The sequence below is a fragment of the Tachypleus tridentatus genome, chromosome 1 (genome assembly GCF_004210375.1).
Source record: "Tachypleus tridentatus isolate NWPU-2018 chromosome 1, ASM421037v1, whole genome shotgun sequence".
Classification (NCBI taxonomy): Eukaryota; Metazoa; Arthropoda; class Merostomata; order Xiphosura; family Limulidae; genus Tachypleus; species Tachypleus tridentatus.
The window spans coordinates 86,756,595-86,774,011 of record NC_134825.1 but is presented as its reverse complement, the minus strand read 5'-3'; the positions used below and the strand labels follow the sequence as shown (position 1 = coordinate 86,774,011).

General features: G+C 32.6%; 1 protein-coding gene across 1 annotated transcript in view; it reads left to right on the top strand.

Moving 5' to 3' along the window:
• The window catches only part of LOC143254710 (amino acid transporter heavy chain SLC3A1-like), a 46,494-nt gene extending 30,886 nt beyond the window's left edge, over window positions 1–15,608 (top strand). The window contains exons 3-5 of the mRNA XM_076509796.1: window positions 5,793–6,851; window positions 12,150–12,764; window positions 14,195–15,608. Coding sequence (XP_076365911.1) covers window positions 5,793–6,851; window positions 12,150–12,725 — 1,635 coding nt within the window. The 3' untranslated portion in view covers window positions 12,726–12,764; window positions 14,195–15,608. The remainder of the gene's footprint in view (window positions 1–5,792; window positions 6,852–12,149; window positions 12,765–14,194) is intronic.
• Window positions 15,609–17,417: the final 1,809 nt, after the last annotated feature.

Genomic DNA, 17,417 nt, shown 5'->3' with positions numbered 1-17,417 from the left:
GGTGATGAGTAGTTGCCTTCTCTTTAGTCCTACACTGCTAAGTTAGGAACGACTGGAGCAGACAGCCCTCGCGTAGCTTTGCGCGAAATTAAAAAAACAAAAAAATAAGGCATATTAGTTCGCTCTAGGTGTTGGTCTTTTATATATTTTTTTGTTTTATAGCTGTTGTTTTTACTTGGTAATTTTACATTCTTACACGGTCTGCTGTATCTTGAGAAGATCTGAAACAGGAAGTATTTAGAGGATAATAAATGTTCTTGTTCGAACTGTAACAAATCAACTTTACTGTTTACCGAAATGTTTTTGTCACCAGCTAATATAACTCATCTTCTCACTTCATCACTCCAGAAACTTAGGAAACTCCTAAACGACGTTGAAAATGTTTTTTTTTTCAGTAATTATAGCTCTATCTATCCATGTACCATCAATGTTGAGTTTTCTTTTCTAAAACATTTTCTAAGGGAGAACTTCTAATTTTTGGGTAAAGACATGTGACCTGTATTTCAAGTATTTTTATCATATTAAAAGAAAAAAGTTATATTATCTAAGCATTTCAATCATTTTAAAAGAAAAGAGGTACTCCTGTAAATTTGCAGAATCGAGTTGATAATGATATTTACAATAATTCCCCTAGCGGTGACATAAAGAAACTGTTAAAGTTGCTAAAGATTATGTAGATTTATGGACGCATGAGATGTAATTTTGTGATCTAAACACTAAATAAAAGCCATGTCATGAGCTTCAACAACTAAGTACACGAATGATAGCTGAAAGGTATTATTATTGTTTTTTAATTGATGTTGTTAATGATTTTGTAAGCATGGAACATTGTTATTTTAAAGTTGGTGTTTCTTTGTCTGGTTCACTTTTCCTTTATTTATTGGAATAATTATTAATCCTGATATATTTGTTGTATTGTTCATTAACGTTGGTATCAAGTCCTGGCCAAGCACATATGTACTAACTATGATTTGTGAAAATATAAATTTTGTATTCTAATTTTTCGCTAGTTTCATTTTTGACTTCTTTGATGGTCAAAATTTAACATATTCGTTTCTAATGTTTCAAACGTGGTTTAGTGGCTGTTTGTTTGCGTTTCATTCCGTAACACAATAATCCTATAAGGTACTCGAAAACTTTATATAGCATAAAGCATTAAAAGCATTACAAGAATTTATAGTTACAACTATGACTATAAAACAATGTGAATTAGTTCATCGTTTCATTGTTACGGAAATCAGAATTATGATCGGGCTTTCAATGTATGTTTCAGTAATCAGTTTGAAGCGTATCGCAGAATTAGAGTGCTTTAAATTTCTTATGGCGATGCCTAAATATCATTGAATTCATCTTGATGTTTCACTCACGTGAAGAGCCATGAAACAAATAGAAGTTGACCAATCATAACATATTGTTGTTATTATTAAATTAACTTCAAATGCTTCGTGGTCTTGTTAGCAGAATTAGAAAATGCTTTAAAACCAATGATATAGTTACTTGAAAATCTTAGCAAGGACAGTTATCTCTTACAACACAAGATGGCAGTTACTAATTGTTGATTTTGGCTTGATGCAATAGTAGAATACCTGTTTCGAGACTGAATCAAATGTTTACTGCCGTAATCGGACGTAGCGTAAGCTAACAGATGTTAAAAATAGACATCACGAGATTAGTCTGTTTGCCACACACCAAATAAGGTGCATTTTATGGATAACAAGATGCAAAATAGCCTGCCAGCAATGATGGTAAAATCACATTACTGACCCAACGACCTGTTGAGCAATGTTATTTTAACAAGTAGTTCATGCTTCATTGAGGTATCAGCATAAAGTCACTTGGAAAGCATCTGAAAACAGCTCCAGCATCATTTCTGTAGAGGATCTTAATGGACATTTTGACAGTGTTTGTAAGATGTGAGAAGAAATAAAATATACTATATTTCTACGCTTTAAGAAATGGTACCATTAATGTTGTACATCATGTGACTTTGTTGCTATATGCTGATGAATGTAGCATTGGCTTCGACCTAATGGAAAAAGATGAACTTTCGACATCATGTAAAACTAATCGATATGTTCCTTGAAAAAGCTGGATTTGACGAAACGGACTTCGACCCAATTCAATGTATGTAAGACGTTTTTGGGAGACGCATCGCATTTTATCAAGTTATTCCATACATTAAAGATCCCCTAGAGACGGAATAAACCTCTCATAATTCTGGTCAAGAAGCATGCAACACTTTACTGTTCGTAATGTTTATATTCCATAATGAAGGTAAGTGTCATTACGTTTTAAAATGTAAAGTAGCCTCTATCAGATAGCCATTCAGGAGCGTAGGTTGAAACAATGTTCAATATTTGCATGGTAATTGGCTCAAAGGGACAACTGACATTATTTCGTAACAGTGAGTTTAGGCTTAGCTAAAGATGTATAGCTTTTATTTATTCTTTAAATGTTTATTTAGTGTAATTCATACGCATAGTGTATGAGCTTTTAAGAGAAATTGTTTAATTAGATTTTTACATAGTTATATAATGAGGAAATGATTAATAATTTTCATCTGTATTAAGCATATTTGTTTTACAAAATGATAATACAAACAGCGCCGAAGACTAAAAATGCACACGTTTCTTCTTTTTTCCAGTTCAATTTTTACTTCTGGAGTGAAGTAAAATAACATTTAGGAATCACATCACATTACCAGAATTAAAGCGTATTAATTCTTATAAATCATATGAACTATCTGATATTAAGTCACACAAACATTTGTAAATCACGTTTTCCTTAACAACAGATACAATAAGTTTGAAGTTTAGTTTTCAACAGATTTATATCTGAGCTTCAGCATGGTTTTAAAGTTGTAAAATCACAAAGGCAAATGTCTGTTAAAAGATGTATCTCTGTTTTTTATAATTTATAAAAAACGTCAACACCATACACATAGATATAAACAAAATTAACATAATTATTTCTCACTCAATATTATTCATGAACATAAACAAGGTTAGGGTAATGATTATACATTTTACGCACAAGTTCGCACACTATGAACCAAATGATTTTTACAAATAACGTTTTTTTCCCAATAAAATAAAATTATATGCTCTTATTTTGTAGTCAGTAGCTTTTAATTAATTTTCCTTTTTATGTGGTTTTCTCAAATAAAATCCTTTAAAGGTGAATTTTACAGAAAAAAGAAAACTTTGCAGTCAAAAGAACTACTCATACTGATTAATTTTGCAGGTTCACATTTTTTATACAAAATATGTGCTAATAAATGAAACCTAGAACTTGATGCAGAAAGTGTCCTTTTCGAGCGGCAATCCGAACGTTTTAGTTTTTACGTTTGCCGCTAGGAAAAGTACTGTAACGTAATAGTTGCCAAACAAACCGCCAACACCAGCGCGTTGAATGTAAATAAACATGGCCAGTGCATACGGAGAAACAGAGGCGGAGTCTGTTTTGACTTTGTGTTCTGAACAGTGTCGAGTAGCGCCATATCAATTCGAACCTACTCTGAACGAACCTAGAACAGTTACTTTTGATACAGATCTGACAAGTTCTAGTGATGAGGACAGTTCCACGAGCGAGAGTAGCGGAACTGTGAGTGATACTGACAGTGCCCAGGCTGGTTACAAGTCGGTCGTACCTCCAGTGGAAGAATGGTAAGCCTAAGTCATGACAACAAATATGGTCTGTATTATTTCACGTGCAATTTTAAACATCTCGAAACCTGTCTGGTGTTTATAAATTATTGGTATTACAGACTGTGTTTTATTTGTTTATACTTTGTCGACTATGGTAACTAATACTCGGCCCTTCCACAATCATTGTACCAGATATTTATGACTCGTAACAAAATGAATTTCAATTATACGTCATAATTCTATCTATAAAATCAAACTAGATGTAGCAGTCTGAATAGTTAATTTAATATTTACCATAAATGTATAATTTATATGACATATTCCGAATGTTTGTGCAAGGTGTAGGTGTGTTTTATGCGAGCAGATGCCAACCAGGAGAGAGTGCGTTTGTTGTCGCATGGTGTGAAGGAGTCCAGTTCTTCCTATTGACCATCCGCACCCACTGTCGCCACCTTGCCGGTTCCTTCTCCTTGCATGGAAACGAAAAGAAGCTTTTGTTCGATGCCGAACCGTTTTTACAACCATAAGCAACACAGTAAACCATGTTATCATAAAACAAACATAAAGTAGCAGTATCAAAACAAAAAATAGTCTCACAAAGTATGTAATCCGAAAAAAGAACCGATAGATGTACATAAAACACCAGCACTGAAAGAAACAAACTGGTCGGAGCGCGACGAAGTGTGTTTGGCAACTATTACGTCATAGTTGTTAAACGTCACGGAAACAGCCGAACGACCGAAAAAAAACTTGAGTTCGAGGACCCGCATACTTTGTTTCATTTTTTACTCAAAAACTAAAGCGTTTAAAAATATGGCAACCACACAGGAATTATACTTAACCAAAGTACAATTTCTAAGGCAATTATTAAATTAGTTAAAAATTCACCTTTAAAGTAAGTGACATTAAATGCATATATGTTATATAACTTCAATAAAGCAACAATAACATGAAACTGATTTCAAGGTACTGTTCTCCTTCCTTAAAACAAAGGTAAAAATTGTAAATTAGAATATATATATTCACGGCTCTTCTGTTTGGGTTTTCTGGGCCGAATATTCTAAGAATTCAACAACTAATGAATTGGAGAACAATTCTAACTTACTTTCAAACTTTGAGTTTCGAGATTTCCTTAAAAAGAACAAGGAACAATTCAGAGAACTCATGTGGAAGGTCCATATGGTATTAAAATGGATACCATTGAATTACTTTAGCGTTTACTTGTTTTATGAAAGTATTTTTAAGATATAAAATCGTTTGACAATCCACATCTATACAAGTAAAACCAAACTACGTTAGTACACAGGCACTGCTTCAGTTCTTTCAAAATTAAGCAGGTAAACAAAAAAGTTTTACTTTAAAAATATAAAAAAATTAAAAATGCAACAGAAGGAGATATATCAAGTATCAATTAAGGTGGTTCAAGATAAGAGGAAACAAAACTCCTGATATTTCAATTTTCACATCTGCTTAAATCTTAAGATTCACATCTTTTATTTGCTGTGTAGTATAAAATTGCACAATGAGCTATTTTAACTAAGCCTATTACAGTGATCAAACCCTTAATGTTAGCATTACAAGACGTCAAACTTCCCGCTAGCCTCTGAAGTGTGTTCATCTTTAATAAACTTACTGCTTCTGATGTTGTAAAATCGTGTTAACAACAGTTTTCAACAAATATAAACTTTATAAAAACATAATATAAGAGAAGTGAGAAAATATAATAAACAGTTTAAAATTATTCTTTATTTAACATGAATATCTTCCGTCTCGGAGTTGTTGCTAAATGTGAAAACGTTGGCAAAAAGAGAGTTTTCTCTCTGATAAAACGATATGAACGTTATTTTTTTATTTTTTACTGCCTGTGTTAAGTTAAATCAAAGGCATTTAGAATTTTCACAATTGCATATTTTTGCTAGGAATGAGGTACAATATTTAAAAAATCGGGGAACTTATACACTTAATCGTTCTAAACCATGTCTAAGATGTACTATCACAAAATAAATCAACCTGAAAGTCATTTGATATGAAATAAACGCAAGATATTCGCTTTTGTAACTGCAAAAAGACAGATGTATTTTGTGACATTGCTGAAAGTTTTACAGTTCCTAAATTTTCTTTTTTTTTATTACTCATATCAAACAGATGGACGCTGAACGCATAAATCGATCACCATGGAAACTTTCTACACAACATGGTGCTAATTCGATTGATGATCATCGCATCTCTGCAATGTGGCCATTCATGAAACAATCATTAAAATCAGAATTATGTTCACAAATCCTAGTGGACTTTGGTCATTCCGACTTGAATGGAACTTTCACCTCTGAACTAGAAGATACTAGCTTCTTGGGTTCTGATGAAGCGAAAATGGCCAGTGATTGCACGACAGAAGCTCCTAATGCTAATTCTGACAATGAAGTACGCGAAAATCCAAATTATATAATCAACGAGAATGGGCAAAAAATACCAGACACCGATGACGACCCCTCTACATGCCTAATACCTAAATATTCTTTCACGAGTAATCAGGCGAGTTTTAAACCTGGGTTGCTTACCCACCTGTTAAGTACTGCGTGCAACGTACCATACACTGTTCGTCAAGCTTATCGGGCTAGTAGACGAAATCAGAATTTCTCTGAAAGAATCGAACGGATGATGATGACCAAATCTCCGTTCATATCTCTTCTGCGTTGGAATTGGGCTGCTATCCGCCTGGGGTGTTTCGTGATACTCGTGTTTATTATCGTTAGCATTTCTTGTATAGTTATTAGGTTAGTCACTCCTGGTAACAGGACCAACGAAGTACGGAGAGGTTGGTGGCAGGGTACTGTGTCATATGAAATTTTCCCAGCTTCTTTTCAAGATTCAGACAATGACGGCTATGGAGATTTCAGAGGTCTGATCCAAAGATTGGATTATGTCCAAAGCCTCAATGTTGCGTCTGTTAGGCTTAATTCAATTTTTAGTGCGTTAGATTATCCTCTAGAATATGGTCATATCATCGACTTTCTTAGTGTGGACCCTCATCTTGGTAGAATGGAGGACTTCCAACAACTCGTTGAGGAGTTGCACGCACGAGATATGCGTCTCATACTGGACATTAATCCTTCATTGACTAGCGATCAGCATACTTGGGCTGCCCACTGGCTACAGAACAGAAGTGGAATATTCAAATATTACTATGTCAACAATGAATCGTTGGTAAGTTTTAAAACCTTTCTGTTCTCGTAATATGTAAAAAGAAACAGACTTAAGGCTATGTCGTAGAATCCTCTTTGTTATGAAAAAGTTGGTATACAAGGATTTCGTCGTATATCTTGACGTTTACAAAAAACAATAAGAGACAGATTTTTTTATTTATTTCTAATTTATATTTAGAAACGTTTGTTTTGTCATAAATTGTATTGGAACAAACGACCAAAATACAAGAATTGAAAGAGAAACTGCACATTATAAGATACGCCGGAACAAATATCCATTATAAGCTGCAAAACTTAGTATCAACATTTTGCTTCAATAGCCTTACTGGTACATTGTATGTATTGTAAAAGTTATACGGTCTCATAAAGTTATTAACTGAAGTTACCAGAAGATGTTTTAGTTTAGCAGACATATATGTTAGTGTACATATATATATATATATATATATATATATATACATGAACACTGTTCTCAGACAATGCAACAGGAAAGTGAGCAAAAGAAAATATTTCATAACATATTTCAGCCATCATTAAATTACTAAACTTATAAAACTTGTATATTTTTCCTCTTAGGTTTCATCTTTAATTTTATTTTTTCTTTATAATTCCACCTGTGACGTGAAATTTAGAGCTATTATTAATATCTAAACGAAAACTTTTCTATCAAATAAAGAGCTAAAGAATTTATTTAGATATTCCAAAGTAAGTTATTATTTCACGTTTCACATGTACCATATTTTTTATGTTCTTCACTATATAATCTATATATACATACACTATCTCTGTACCAATTACCATACTGTTTAGCTTATTTAACCTATTTAATTATTTTTTTGTTTCTTTGTAATTCTTTATTTATTTATCCGTGATTTCTCATTATAAGATAGGTTAATCCAGCGTTTTTCAACCACTGGCAACAGATCGCCACTTTGTGGGATTTAACGAAATCAAACAAATAAAAACTGAATAATATTTATAAGTAAATCGTGGTGTATTTTTAACTTGCATTTTAGTGATTAGCGATAGTTTAGGGCAGCAGCGAACAGGTCTCTCGTCGTAAAACTCTGATCTTGCCCAAATTATTAAAAACATGACAAAATTGTATTTAAAAGTTTGTTTATTTCAAGTTTGCGTAAGTCTGCATATATCTCGCTATGCCACTGGATGCTTGATGAAAAGCCTGCCAGGTGTGTTAAATTTATTCCAACCTGAGCTTGAAGTATCAGTTGAGGTTTAATTATTTACTGCAACTTAATGTCCAAAAATAAATAGAGCGATAAATCAGGTTTCTTCTTAATTTTTTTTTCTTATTGTTATGAAATTCACTTCCACTGTATGTTAGCAGTAATCGGTTCTAGTTTAAATTCAAAATATTTACTTCCTATCAATATTTGAAACATAAGCTACTACATATATTTTCTATAGAGAGAGAAAATTAATAGGAAAAACTGGGTTAACAATAGCAAATCCAAACCTCCGACTAATTATATTAGTTTGTTATAACCTAAAATAAAGCTGAATGAAAAATAAATTAAAAAATAATAAACAAAAAACACTGCACTAATTAAAAATATCCTAGAGTACAAGCTATAATGTGGGATATAAAATGAACCCTAAGTTTTGGAGGTGACTGCGGAAGTAGGACCCACATCACGGTGGGGATACACCATCTATCAGTCTTAACCTCCATTTGCCAGTCACATATAAAGAATGAAAATAAACGAGTAGCAATACATACGGAAATAGAAGTTAGAGAGCTAATTACCTTGTTTCTGTTATTCTTGTTTTTATTTTTCAATTATTTTTCTTCTTTACTTTGAAGAGCAGTCACCTTCCCACAACTGTTTGCAGACAGTGAAGGGTGTATAGATGTGGGATGTTGTGGGCTTGAGCACCCACATCTTCCTTTCATAATTTCTTTTTCTATGTCTGTTGCTACTCCTTTATTTTATTTCTTTATGTGAAACTGGTGAATATAGGTTAAGACTGACAAACAGTGTATCCCCACCGCAATGTGAGTCCTACTTCCTAAGTCACCTCCAAGACATAGGGTACATTTTATTTCACACGTTATAGTTTGTGCCCTGAGATCTTTTTAATTAGTGCAGAATTTTTATTTATTATTTTTAATTTATTTTGTTTCAGCTTGTTTTTGGGTTATAATAAATTAATATAATTAGTCAGAGGTTTGTATTTGCTGTTTTTAACGTAGTCCTTCCTTTTGATTGTGTTTACTGAACTTTATCACCATTAATTTTCTCTAAAATATACATATATATATACAATAAGATAAAATACACTACAGCTGCTTTTAAAAACTCAAACAATACTATGTTAAACTTTGGAATTAATACTATAAAACAGGTTGTGTTTGGGTATATGTTTGTTTCTCCATAACAAAAATATTCCAGCTTTTCGACCTCTCATAAATATGAAATTCTCAGGAGTTCTTGGGTAAAACCTAACCAAATAAATTCTGAAGTCTCTTATTTCATTCATTTTCTTATATTTGTAAGTTTCGCAGCTATTTAGAAAAATCCTTTTCTACTTGTTTAGTGTCACAAATAAAGCGCACACTCTCGCCTTTCCACCATCCATGTGATGTTGTTGTTGTTTTTTTAATTAAGCACAAAGTTGCACAATGGACTATCTGTGCTCTGCCCCGGATTTTAGTGTTTTAAGTTCGCAGACATACCGCTGAGCCATTGTGGGGGGGGGGGGGGCATCCAAGTGATACTCGTGAAATAGTTATGTCTGACGCAAGTACCAATGTAAACATTTTTTTTTCTAAATTAATTCATGGATTCGAGATAAATTCAACTTACCCAAGCTATTAATAAATCAAATCCTTAAAAAACAATCTCCAAGTAAGGCTAAAAGTCTGTACTTTATACCATTTAGTATGATAGAACATAGACTGTAACGATAAGATGAGTCTTTAAAATCGTTTCAATATCACGTACTCAACGCCCTTTGCACTACTGTAGAATCAAATCAGTATTTAACTATTAAGTCACATTAGTATCTCTAGGATAAATGTTACTGTTCAATTGTTTCATTTTTATAGGTAGTAGTGATCACAGGAATCACTATTGAAATAAGTTTTCGTTCAACCGCTTCAATGCTTGATGATATTATTAGTTATATTTGACTTGAATTTCGTTCATAGTTACTCTATGGCTATCTGCGCTAGCTGCCCCTAATTTAGCTTTGGCTTGGGATTGTCCTACACTTTATAACGCCACCACAGCTGAAAGGACGAGCATATTTGGTGATGGAGGTTTGAATCCACAACCTTTAGCTTGCGAGAGGCATCTTAAATACCAGGCTGTGACAAGTCCTAATAGTATCCGTAGTTATACACTATTGATCAGACACTTAAAATATTTACAAACATTACCGCCTAATCATTTCCAAGCTGAATGAATGCGATCTCAGTTGTTTCAATATTTGAGACATAATACTAATCAATCACATCAATATTTCACAAATATTGCAACTCAATCATTTAAAAGTTTCATGACTGTTACAAGATGCTCATTCGCTCTACTACACTGACAAATACTATTACTCAGTTGTCACTATTTATGATTAAAACTGCTCTCAGTAATTTTAATATTTGAGTATCTTTTTTGCTTCACCATGTTAGTGTTCGACAACTAGCGTTAAATTTCGCTTTTCGAAACCTGTTTAGTAATGTTGCTTAGTAATTCTGTATACATATGGAAATAATTTCTAGATAACACTTCTATTTGTACAATTAAAATAAAATTACATACGTAATGATCATACAGAAACATGACAAAGTTTTGAGTTCTTTTAAAAGTACTTTTATGTAATTTCAAATCTTGAACAATTAGAATACCTCCAAATGCTTTCTTATTTAACTTTTAATTATTAAAACCAACCAATTAACTCGATAGAGGAATTTATGGGGAATTAACGTTATTGAAATAGACTGATTGGTTCTTTTTGCCGCCCTATTCACTATTTTCGTAGTACTTTTCTGATTTGTAAAGTCACTCAAGACTGGTTCCATCTATTCAATTTCTCCAACTCGTCAAATAAATCTTCAAACTTCCTAATTTTATTTTATTAAGTGATGTAATGATTCTTCACAGTATTTTAATTCACATGTAGTACTCCAGTAGCACGATGGTATGTCGGCGGACTTACAACGTTAAAAATTTGGTTTCGAAACCTGTCATAGACAGAGCATCGATAGCACTTTATGTAGTTTTATGTTTAAGTTCAATATTTATACACATACGTTTTTCAAGTTCAGAGAGAATGTAGAGAAGCAAAAAGGGTAAGCATTTTGTAGACTTTATATTGCGATAATTCGACTGCATTCAGACAATTTAAAGTATGATACTTATCAGGTAGAAGCAAGAATCTAGAAACCGAACAGAAAATTCGTATATCTTATATATTGTTTCAGTTATATTTATGAGTTATTAATTAGAGAGATACATAACATTAATTTAGAAGTTAAATATATATATATATATAGGAAACAAACTGTCTCATTTAAAGACTATCTGATGAGGCCTTTGCTTGTTGAAACGTCGCACCGCATTTCCCGTTTCTTAACATCTTATAGCCTACCAATTTATTTTAGGGCCCCCGGTAGCACAGCGGCATGTCTGTGGATTTACAATGCTCGAAACCGGGTTTCTATATGGTGGTGGACAGAGCGCGAATAGTCCATTGCGTAGCTTTGTGCTTAACTTCAAACAAGCTTTTTTTCAAGAACTAAATAAATGAATAATTTTCTATATAAAATTTGTACTTTGGTTTTGTTTTGATGTCCATATCCCTAATTTTGAATACTTACCAGAAGAAAGACAGCTAGCTAGTAAACAACACCCTACCGCTCACCATCCATGCTAAATGATTAACTGTATCCCTTATAAGGCACTCACATCAAAGTGCGGGAAATATTTTGTGGTACCGTACGAATTTGAGCCAGGTTCACTAACTCCAAAATCTATAGCTGTACCACATGATCAGCCCAAGCCCCTTCTATGCATAAAAAAGATGGTGGGATTTACTTCTATGCCACTAAATACGCAAGAGTTATGCATTTCAGTATGGTCTGGAGCATGATTTTGGTGTGACATGTCTCCAAATAAACATTTGCTTTATGGATCAGTACTTTGTAATAAATAAGTTTCTCTGTAATTACTTTTCGGTTGCGCCAGAAAGGCGATTTATTAAGTGGCATATAACCTGGTTGTTTCCACCTGAATAGTTGTTTCCTTTGTAAGTTTTAGTAACATGAAAATTTATACAGGCTAACTTCTCAGAATACGAAGAAGATGAGAAAGAAAACCCTAGTCGTCCCTTTGGCAGCCAACTCTTTCTCAACTGGTCTCACCCAGCAGTTCAAAAAGAAATAGAAGAAGTCCTAGATTTCTGGCTTCAGAAAGGCGTAGATGGGTTTTACGTGAAGGGCTTGAATCATTTTCGTAGAGATAATCAAACTGATCTGTATTCGGTGATGAAAAAATGGCGTTACTTATTGGATATTTATAGTGTTAATGAAAATAAAAAGATCATGATGATATCTGAGAGTTTTGTGAAGAAACTAAAAGATGAACAGTCATCGACCTTTGACTTGATTTTTGACCTGTGTGATCTTATAGACGTCCAGTTGCATCTCTCCTTGAACCATGTATCAACTGTAAAGACTCAGATTCTTAGTATAGTTGAATGGAGTAATGTTTCAACATCACCATGGACGAATTGGCATATTGGCAGTGTAGCAACGTCGCGATTAGCATCAAGGCTACATACAGACTATACTCTTGGTACCATGGTGTTTTTACTTACGTTGCCTGGCTCGATATCGCTGTTTTATGGGGACTAAATTAATCTGCAGGACTCAATAGATGTCACGACTGGGAAGGTGAGAAATATTTTTTTAAGTTTCTTTTCTTATAGCAAAGCCATATTGGGCTATCTGCTATTCTTGAAGTTCTAACTAGCTCGAGTTTTATTTAAAACAATGTGCATTGGGAGTTATTATCTTTTTTGCACTTTTTATGATTAGATGAGAACAAAATATTGATTTTATAGTAATTTTGAATTTTGTATTTATAAGTCAGTCACATCGAACATTTCAAACAAATTCAAATATTATTCTAAATGTGAGTTAGATGATTAAGAAAAATATTTAGCTTTTTTAAAACATGTTGAATATAAACTATTGTAAACTCTAACGAAGAGAAATGAGATAGAATTTATAGAAGTAGTGAACTGATGAATAAAACAGTAAATTATATTACGTGAACATGTATAGAATGCAGAGCCATGAACATATAATGTCTTATTACATTCTTGTAAACTCTTACATTAAAATTATATGGTTAAACTTATCATTCGCGATTTGAGTAATTTTGGTAAACAAAATAATTAATAAAATCTTATAAAATTAACTATTCGTAACTAGTTCATATCTTGCGAGAGAATTAAAGCAGGATGGTTTCAGGCGCTCATTTTTATTTATTGAAGTATTATTTTTAGAATAATATAAGATTTTCTATTTTGTTTTTCATTCCTTATGAGCAATATTAACTATATCTACCTGATAAATATCAGCATATTTTAATTTAAAAAAATACTAATTATATCGAATACTTAAATCGTTACTACTTACGCAGAGATGCCAACTATTTCATACGACTGAGCGTAATGACTGTAGAGAGCCCTTTCACAGTTTTAGTCCTTTTAGATTTGCCAAAAACAAGACAATATGGTGAACGAGGCCTCTTTTTTCCAACTTGTGAACGATCGCATTGGTGTTTCTATGCCGCTCAGAAAACGAGAAATACCCATCTACGCGAGCGCTGATTGGCTGACAAGCACTGATGACGTATCTATGGATTCCCCCACATACCCAGCATGGAAAAGCACCGCACTCAAACTATTGGTAGACGTCGGAGATACAAATTTTTTATTGTTTCAAGCACAAACACGATTATCGCAAGTAGCCATTTGGCCTGTCTTTTATTTATTATCAAAATTTATTTGTATCTCACTAAAAATTTTCTTTTCACCTCTTTCAAGCCCTGGGGTAACAATTTATCACTTTATTTTATAGGCCTATATAATATACAATAATTTGGGAGTTGCAACAAGTCATAATATTTGTCTGTATGAGCGTATAGTCATAATGTATACACCAAAATCGTAATGGTTCGCATCCCTGTTTACGCAAATACAAGAAATAGCTTTTTATATATTGAGTAATAATAAAATGTATATAAAAAATATTTATCTTTTCACCTAAGACAGAAGTATTTTTACCACTAACTCTTATTTCTAATACTTTTATAGACATATAGTGAAGGACAACTTTGTCCAATGCAGTGGGAACCAACATTCGAAGCTAACTTTACTTGGAACGAGTCGTTACCATGGTTACCCATTCGTCCCGATTATCTGGTAAATAATGTAGCAAAACACTCTGAGAATATTACCTTGTTGAGTCATATAATCTTAGCCAAACAAACATCTCCCTCTTTATGGATGAAAGCGTTTCATACAAACGACAGTTACAGCAGTGAAAAACAAATGTCGACGTTTATATTCCATTATATTGACGAAAACGTGATCGTTTTTGAAAGACACTTTTCAGATTATAAAAAGTATGCAGTTATCGCTGAATTTGGGGAAGGTAGGAGGACACAAAACGTCTCGAGCTACTTTCCTGATGTAAAAGTATTGTTTTCGACATCCAGGAACAGTTTTAATTTAGATAAATTGTCAGTATATCCAGGTACAGTCCTTATTGGAGAAATTGTTAAATGAAAAAAAACACACCAAGGAAGGATTTAACATTACTATCGAAAAATTAAACTTTTAATAAGGTTCACTATTTGCATTAAAATATGGCATAAACATAAAAATTTAATAAATATATTGGTATTCAAGTCTTTTGAACCATTTTATACATAATCATATGACGTGTAGTTCGGTGTCAGCTTTCCTTTCGTAAATTTCATTCCGCACAAACATTTTTCATAAATTATTACAGAAAAACGTGTTGCGTTTCCAACTCTATTTTTCGTTTCTTGAAAAAATAAATTTGTATTTCTTTTTTCAGTTCTTTATAAAAGTTGCATGAATTAATACTTGATATTTTGATTTTTATTATAGTTGAAGTATTATTTGTTTGGAATTTTCATAAAAGAAAATTTAGTATTTCCCGCGGAGATCGAAAAACGATATTGCAACTTACACTATGAGATAGAAAGAAATGTCCTTCTAAGTTTGGCAGTTAGCTTCCTTGTTGTTGAATAAGAATATATTCGTTATTTTTTATCTTGGAGGAAAATGGTGTAGCTATATTTTGTTTTTAAACAATTGTAAGTACATTTTGAAATTGTATCTATGGCATCAACTGCTTGGGAATTTTACATTGTTAGTGTTAATTCTGTTAAACATAAACACTTTTTGTAATCATTCATTTTTTCAACATCAATCCAGTTCCTTCGTTGGTATGCTATTTTATATTCACCAAATTCAGATACATTCATTAAGATACCACTGTGAAACAATAAGGTGGATGTTTTTTGTGTGTGTGTCTTTCATTCGTCATTTTGTTTATCTCTTCTATTAATAAATACATGTAAATCTAACTATTCATGTATCATTTTTAAGTAATCCAAATTGTATCAGTGTGTATGGCTACTGATAAAAATTTTGGTTATTAAGACATGTAATTTAGTCCAATAACATATAATATGGAAAAAGAGCAGTAAATAAACATTTTAACCGAATAGATCCTCGTGTATTATTCCTAAACCTAAATTGAAGTTTTATACTAACTTGAAAAGTTAAAAAAAAACAAATATTTTTCTATTGACTTGAATTTATAGAAGACTGTTTTTACACTATTTTGTTTAGAGTAGAATAAAGTTACGGTCACTGAGCTGGATATGGGAAAACAAGGACGAGGTGAGCGCTCGAAATTTCTTGAGTTACCGTTCTCGTGTCCAAGTACTTTTTGCAATATCTCATTGTAAATAATACAGGGTGTTTAGAAAGTCACTGTGCAGTTTTGTATATTAATAAATATATAAGTGCAGAAAGACTTTCCGAACACCCTGTATAACATTTAAATATTTTTAATAATAAGGTGGCTCAAGTGAAAACTGCTCTTCTAATGTCCAGAGTTATAGGTATGATACTCCCGAATACAGTTCCACAACTTAAGCTATAAGCATGTTATAAAAATGACTACTGAACCAGTTGTTTAGTTTAAAGAACCAAACAAAGTTCTTACGTCAGCAGATACTGCCAAGTGACTGCATTCCATCCGGTTAGTTTCAAAAAGAGTGATGGCTATTTAGTTCACGTATACATAAGGTTGGCAAATGGTCCTGAAAACTTACTACTTTCTAGTTTATCAGTTCAAAATTAGAGACATATATAGTTTCTTTGCATATGAATTTTCACAGACAACTGAGTAAATGTTTTTATAATGAAAATTAGTGGCACTCGCAATATCTTTTTTAGCGTTTATGGGCTTTTATATCTTGACAACAGTTTGTGTTTAAAATGTTTTATAAGAGATAGTGCCCGGCATGGCCAGATGGTTAATGCACACGACACATAATCTGAGGGTCGCTGGTTCGAATCCCCGTCGCACTAAACATGCTTACCCTCTCAGCCATGTGGGCGTTATAATGTGACGGTCAATCCCACTATTCTTTGGTAAAAGAGTAGCCCAAGAGTTAGCAGTGGGTGGTGATGACTAGCTGCCTTCCTTCTAGTTTTACAACTGCTAAATTATGGACGGCTAGCACAGATAGCCCTCGAGTAGTTTTGAGCGAAATTTAAAACAAACAAACTGTTTTGTTAAGTAAATGATAAAATGAACCAACTTCAAATAAATAAAAGGAAAATATTCATGAATGTTCTCCGATAATTAAAAATTATTCCATGGTTCAACAGAGAAAAAACAGCAAAAACCTGTCCGTCGGAAAAGATATTGTAGCTGAAAAGGATGAATATCATGCATAAAATTATCTCCCTCGAATTTGTAAATTTATTGAAAATTATCATTGTTGAATCGGCTTTTACGAATGGCTTGGGCATCTGAAGGGGTTAGTATGCTCTGACTGTAAATCCGAAGGTTTATGGTTCGCATCCTATTGTTGTAAATTCTCGTTGCACACTTTCGGCCTGTGTATGCCCTATAAGATTAACGGTTAACCTCTTCTATTCAGAATTGGCTGTATACGTTATTTATTAAACGTTTTCCTTCTGTCTTACCTATTCAATATAACTGACATTGTGCGCAGACAATCCTGGTATACAGTTGAGCAAATTTCTGAAATAAATAAATAGATAAAGAAGCGTATTCTACAAAAAACTAAACAAAAATAAGCTTAATAAGATTTTAATAAAATATCATAATAATTTTGTTAACTTCTCGAGTATATCAGTAACACGATATAAATGTTACATTGTTTTAAAAAGGCTTCGGAAACTTGTAGCATTTGTGAGAAATATATAGAAGATATACATATATATATATATATATATATATATA